Source organism: Teleopsis dalmanni, chromosome 2 (assembly GCF_002237135.1).
Source record: "Teleopsis dalmanni isolate 2A chromosome 2, ASM223713v2, whole genome shotgun sequence".
Lineage (NCBI taxonomy): Eukaryota > Metazoa > Arthropoda > Insecta > Diptera > Diopsidae > Teleopsis > Teleopsis dalmanni.
This window is the reverse complement of record NC_051847.1, coordinates 95,349,743-95,356,657: the sequence shown is the minus strand read 5'-3', so window position 1 is coordinate 95,356,657 and position 6,915 is coordinate 95,349,743. Positions and strand designations below refer to the sequence as shown.

General features: G+C 28.2%; 1 protein-coding gene across 1 annotated transcript; it reads left to right on the top strand.

The window, feature by feature from the left end:
- Positions 1–427: 427 nt before the first annotated feature.
- On the top strand, positions 428–6,277 carry LOC119675110 (Bardet-Biedl syndrome 4 protein homolog). Its single transcript, XM_038086296.1, has 6 exons — positions 428–561; positions 821–933; positions 3,353–3,643; positions 3,975–4,128; positions 5,956–6,078; positions 6,185–6,277. The coding sequence occupies exons 1-6, from the start codon at positions 430–432 to the stop codon at positions 6,275–6,277; spliced, it is 906 nt and encodes a 301-aa protein (XP_037942224.1). The 5' UTR covers positions 428–429.
- Positions 6,278–6,915: the final 638 nt, after the last annotated feature.

Here is a 6,915-nt window from a genome sequence, read left to right as displayed (position 1 = left end):
AAATTTTTAAAGCGGACATTTTTTTCAATGATTGATGAAAAAATAGCAAAAAAATTATTTTTTTCTGTAAACTGATATTTTTGTAATTTTTTTTGTACGGATAATGATAGTTTGTTTACTTGGAAATGGAACCGTAACTGTTGGCAACATGACTCCACAACAAACAAAAATGTAATGTATTTAAGTAAGTGCATTGGATAAATTTTACTCCATTTTTCGTCGAATTGCCGAATATTTATTTCTCGATTTCGAAATACTCCATTACTCATCATTTGATGGCAGGTGCTGACGAAATTGTGTGCAATGGTCGGACAATAGTATTACCATCATTAGAAGTTGTGAAAACAAGTGCGTAGAAACTCAATAATTTGTAGAATTCAGTATTTAATATTAAATATTAATAAATTTTTAAATATTTTAGTACCAAAAATGTCAGCGGGCTCTAATATTGATTGGTTGTTGCATATTTATTTCGCCCGTAAGGATTTTATGCGATGTAAGATGCTTATCGACCAGGAGTTATACAAACATCTGAATCCGGAATACTTGTATTTTGTGAAGGTGAATCCATACATTTTCTTTAACTAATTAAGAAATTTATTTAATTTTCCAACAAATTTGAGTGTAAGTCAAACGTGAAGCTGAAATCGTTTTAATTTCAATCTCAGTAAATTTCAATTTGATAACAGAACTTGCTCCTTAAAGGGAATTAAACAAAACAGATTTGAAGTTAAGCCTTTTTCCTTTCAATCGAATTTAACTTAAAATAGAAATAAACTTTTATTTTTGTGTTTCCATCCTTTTACTAAATGCGGCGCAGGGTTTAATTGACCGTGAAGAGGGCAACCATATTGAAGCCATGCACAATCTTCAGAAGGCTATCGAACTGAATTCAAGAAATGTTGAAACGTACAAAGAAATCGGCAAGACACTGTGAGTATTTTTTAAATGTATCGACATTTGTGCACTGCCACACATAATTTTATTTATCGCACTCAAAAAGGACATTTTTAATAGTGTTCTCAGATTTGAGGGTCTCTTAATGTGATTTATACTTTAAAAGGTTAGACTTTTAAATGGTATTGTAAAATATAAGAGGCAATGTCCTTTCTAAATGGTATTTATCAATTTGACAACAATTTGTTATTAACGGTTGCAGACACACAGATGGTTTTTATAAAACTTTGTGTAATAGTTGTAAATTATCAATCAGAGTTTCTTCTCTGATCGCTCTTTTCAAATGACATATCATTAGAAGGTAAAGGTTGATAGAGGCTTGTAATTTGAAACCCATTAATATTAATGGTTGTTGACACACAAACATTACGGATTTATGTACTAGCTATTACCAGTCGTTATTACCAGGCGGAATTTGTTCGGCGATCGTAAACAATGAATCGGCGATTTCAGATGGCAACTCACTGGAAATTATAGCAGGAGATAGTTAGTTATTAACACATAACCAATTGGGTTGTTATTTAATAGTTCGTATATAATACACAATTGGAATTAGCTCTCCGATCCATACTTTTCAGTGCCATTTCATTGGAAAGTGTTAAGTGTTTGTGCGCAATAAAACATTTTTATCTGCATAGTTTAGTACAAATGATAAATGATTTAAATTGATCTACAAGTGTAAGTAATACTTGGATTTGGATTTATACTAGTCTAAGTACCTCTAGTTTACGGTTTTCTGTTTTTTCTGTATGATTTGTTTTTTCGATTGATTTGCAAACTTTGAAATTTCCAAAATTATATACAATCAGAATTAGATAGATAGATTCTACCAACCGATTACAGAATTTCACTTACAGAGACCTCGTTAAAATTTTAATACAAGTATCTGTTTAATTGTAATAATATATGTATATTATATTATACATAATTAATAATTGAATTTGAATAATTGAATATGTAATCTGTTCTAATTACATATATAATTGCTCATACATTATTCCATTATAAAAAATAGAAATTAAAGGAGTACAATATAATAACAACTAGAATCTTATTTCAAAATTTAGTATTAGATTTTTATTAAAACGCGACACACCAAAAAGAATTATAGATTTCTATTAAGAACGTGTGCGAGTTAGGCTAAGTTGATGCTAAACCAAATGGGAGATTTTTTGCACTGTACACATTTAACCATTTATCAACACGTATCGACACAGCACTACATTATCGGCATAACTTAGAATTTCCCTCATTTAGAACGGAACTTAGCCTAACTCGCACACGACTTAAATATGTACTAAAAATACTTAAATTTATCTAAGGCCGTATGCGAGTTTGGGTAAATTAGTGATAAATTGAGGAAAATAGTAAATTATGTCGGTACGGCACCGAATGTTGGTATTTACCAGAATTTCAAGTAGGGTAAATTAAATAAAATTAGGTAAATTAGGTATTGCCAATGTGAAAATTTTAAAAGATGTTTAATAAATAAATAAATAAATAAATAATAAATAAGTGCAATAAATAAATAAATATTTACATAAGAGTAATTCAAAAAATTCCTAAGAAATTTCAATATACTTTACCTCCATTTACGCGAACTCGCACACGGCCTAAATATATAAAAAATATAATTAATACAAAAAATTATTCAAAAATTTAAATAATTTTATTTCTTTTCGGTATAAACTATAAACTATAAATGCATTTTTAAGACTTAGTATACTCATTAGCGGTTTGTAGTTAAACTAAAAATTGAAAATTGGGAACTCCCCGAGTCGGCTGTTATGCTTGTTCATGTTATTAAAGACATAAATGTCTACTTTATTATAATTTACTTTTGAATAATATATTCAGGTACGCTTTGTTCGCTTGATGTACAATACACAGCAGATTTTCTCCCTATCTCTGTTATATGAAAGAGACTTCACAAAAGTGAAGTAACGACGTCCACGGCTGTTGTAGCACCTGGAAACAATAACCTTTATCTTCTTATTCCGATCCTATCAACTTATTTTTAAAATTGTTAATTTAAAAGTATTCTGCAAAATAAGCGTATTCATTTATAATACAAAAATAAATATTTGAAATTTTAATTTAATTTAAACTATATTCCAACAATTCTGTACGTTTAATTCTCCATTATTCGCAGATTTCCATTGAAATATTTTTCGATAAAAATTCATTTATGGATTTTTATCTGTGGCGTGAATTTATAATTAAATTTGTATTAACTTTACCATAAAAGTGAAATAAGTGAGAGAGAAATGCTTGAAACTTATCACTAAACTCAACGTTTTGTGTATTCTTTTATTCATTTTATTAAGGCTACGCTTTAATTTTGCTTCATTTTTTTAATTTTTTGTTCATTTCTGCGCATATTTTTCAATTACAGGTTCATTATGGGACGCTTTAATCAGGCTCTTAATGTGTTTCGTGAGGCCGAAGAACTTTCACCCCGGCCAGATCACGAGATTTACCATTATATTGGTAGTTTGCTGCATCGTTCATCGTCAGCAAGTAATCAGTTGGAAGTGGCACGTCAAGAGGCTGCCGAAGCGAAGATGTACTTTCAGAAAGCTGTGCAGTGCGGAAAAAAACTGGAAAGTTTTCAAAGGCTTGCAGAAATTTATCGCAAAGAGAAGGAATACGGCAAAGCAATTGAAGTGCTTGAGAATTGCCTTTTGTAAGTTTATGACTTATGGCAACTTTAGTTTTTCTCTGGTATGTAGTAGTGGTCGCAATTATGTTGATGGTGATGACTAGAATGACGATTATTATTGTGGGGATGGAAGTAGTTCTTTTGATTAGCGTTGTGCATTATAATTTATGAATGAATAAATGACTCTAATGACACAAACGCAAATGAATAAGATTAAATTGACAACTGGAGTATTCCCATCGTCAACTAAATTATCAAAAAAAATTCTTTAGAGAATTTATTAAGATTTTAAGTTTACTGCAAATACACTCATTTAATGTAATGAAAATTATTCTTCAGTAAAATTATTTTGTAGAATTGCACCGGAAAATACTGCAGTTTTAACAGAAATTGGTGTGCTTTATTTAAAAGTAAATGAAACCCAAAAAGCTTTTGATAGACTGCTTGAGGTTATTAATATCGATGGTAAATGTTCAAAGGGCTTACTGGCATTTGGTGCTATATTACAAGTGAGTTTATATGTATTTTGAATTAAATTAAATTGCAGTTAAGAATTTTTTATTTAATGAATTTATTTTTATTAAATTTAATCTTTAATATAGTATGGAAACCATGAAAATTTATTTATTAATATATAGTAGTATTTGAGTCACCACTATTCAATTTAAATGCTTTTTATATTGCAAATAGTACATTCCCATATTCCTATACTCTACTTCCTTCTACTATTTCTACTTTCCAATATTCTAGGTTCCTTTAAGTAGATTGGTTTTATAGGGTGCATATTTCAAAATCGCTTTAATTCTAATAAATCAATATGATTATATTATATACAATATAATACTTATATTTTTTTCGATATTCGTATTGTTTGGAGTTCTCTTAATGTTTTGAACTTAAATGTTGTACATTTATTCGGTATATATTAAGACCATGTCATCTTTATATTTGTTTAAGCCAGTCAATGGAAGTTGGCAAAGCGCTTTTATCGAAAAACGTATATTACTATAATAAATTAAATATTATTCCTCGTGAATATTATATGATGTCTTTCTGTTAATGGATACTCGTGCATGATAGATCCCCTTTCAGACTCGCTGATTCTACGGGTATGGATTTCATTTTAAGCATTATATAATGAATAGGTAAAATAAATGAGGAAAGAGTAACTCAATAGTATACAATGTTCAAAGTAACAATTAATGAACATCATTAAAATTTTGTTAGCAGATATTGTATGAAACATAAAATTTATTGCTGCATATTTTCAGAATTAACTCCGATAGTGTGAACATATTATACTGCAACACAACAATGTACATTCGAAACACATGCATACTACTTAACTGTATTTTATATAACTTTTATTTGACTTAATATAATTTCATTCTCAATGCGTTGCTCAAGAAACAACAAACATTAATTTGTGATTGAAAGCAAAAGTATGGATATATTTTCGAGTGCATAGGTAGGACCTACTACTCCTTGCATTATATATTAGTATGATTTTGAAAAATAATAAATGGTATTTATATTCCTCCCATCAATTCATTATTAATTCATGTTCTCTCTCGCTCTAATTTCACTTCTGAGTATACTTATGAGCACCCGTTTACTAAAAAATTGTGAGGTTTGGTAATCCGTTTTTTAAGAACTCGTATAATGTTTCATACATAGCTGATGTATGTTAATATAATTCGACCTCAAATTTTTTTGGAACAATAAAGGGAAGTGTTGTCACTGAAACTCTCCTCTGTTAAAATAGTTTATAAGTATATTTTCCTTTTTCGTAATCGAAATAGATTCTTGGAAATAGTAGCTAAATTTCTACTGCTTCCTTATAATTATAATTATAAAATAATAACAACCTTAAAATTTTGTCTTAAAAAAAGTTATACGACTATGATTAAAACGATTATCTGCCGGAATTAGTTTTATCTGAGTTTACTTAATACTTCTTTTCGTAAAGATATAATATAACAGCCTAGTAAGCATTAGACATTTTTCCAGAAAATTGCATACATATATATGTTATTGTGATATATATATAAGTATTTATATATACAGCTCAACTTTTTGAATGCTTATAATTAATTATATTACTTGTTACGTGTTTCTTACTATGTATATTTGATGAGTATAAGGCCTCTGTCATTAATCCTACAAATCAATTATACAAATAAATTATTAATTGATACTTATTCTAAGAAAACAGTATACTATGATATACTACTAATTACAATACAATACAATTATATACAATTATATATTTTGAAAAAAGGAATTTGTGTGCATGAATTTTATTTACTGAAAAATTTTACGACAAATGTTTATAGTCTCGAAATGATGTCGATGGTGCCTTATCCAAATACAGAGAAGTCGCTATTACAGAACCCGATAATGCTGAGCTGTGGAACAACATAGGACTTTGTTTCTTCAAGAAACAAAAATATATTCTAGTAAGTATTCTATTTAATTTACCACATATAACATTTACATATAAGTATATGGGGAATTTATACATATATGGCGTTAAAAATTTTAACATGTATTGAAAATTTACAGGCCATTTCCTCATTAAGAAAATCCATTTGGCTCTCACCAATAAACTATAACGCGCTGTACAACTTGAGTTTAATATATATTGCAGGTAAATGAGAACACATTAACGTTAACATTAAATATTCAGTAAAATATTATTAAAGTGATGATTTTGTAAAATTCTAATGCTTTTCGAAAATGGACCCACAAGCAAAAGTGCCCAGAATATGTTCTGGAAATGCTTTTCTCATGACATGACATTAATATGTAGACTTATTAATGTCGACATGTGCGTTCATTTTGGCTGAGTTGTACATTTGCGATTATTGGTTTTTAGATCAACCAAAAACCAACATAAATTTCATGGAATAGCCACAAAAAAAAAAAAACGAAATGTATTTCAATATCTGACATAAAGCGATTACGGTTGACATTTTATTTTCATTCATTATTATGTATATGTTTTGCTGGTATAATTTGAATATGTGGATATGCAACAGTTTTTGTTTAAATCTATAAGAAATATTAAAAAAGAAAATTAATATAGAAAATGTTAAATATATATATTATACATGTATTATATATTCTCTGTACAAGAACTTAACTATAATTATTAAATAAAATTTATGTCCACCACAACAATTATACATTTACAATAATATATCATGTATTGAACAATCGCTTAATGAGAAAAATTAAAGTATAATTATTTCATAAACAGAACGTATGATATTACATTGTAATAATAGTACTCA

What these genes read in the sequence shown, in the direction of transcription:
- LOC119675110 (XM_038086296.1), top strand. Translation starts at nt 430, where the DNA reads ATGTCAGCGGGCTCTAATATTGATTGGTTGTTGCATATTTATTTCGCC. An exon ending in AATACTTGTATTTTGTGAAG is followed by an intron (nt 562 to 820) that starts GTGAATCCATAC and finishes AATGCGGCGCAG; the next exon opens with GGTTTAATTGACCGTGAAGA. An exon ending in AAAGAAATCGGCAAGACACT is followed by an intron (nt 934 to 3,352) that starts GTGAGTATTTTT and finishes TTTCAATTACAG; the next exon opens with GTTCATTATGGGACGCTTTA.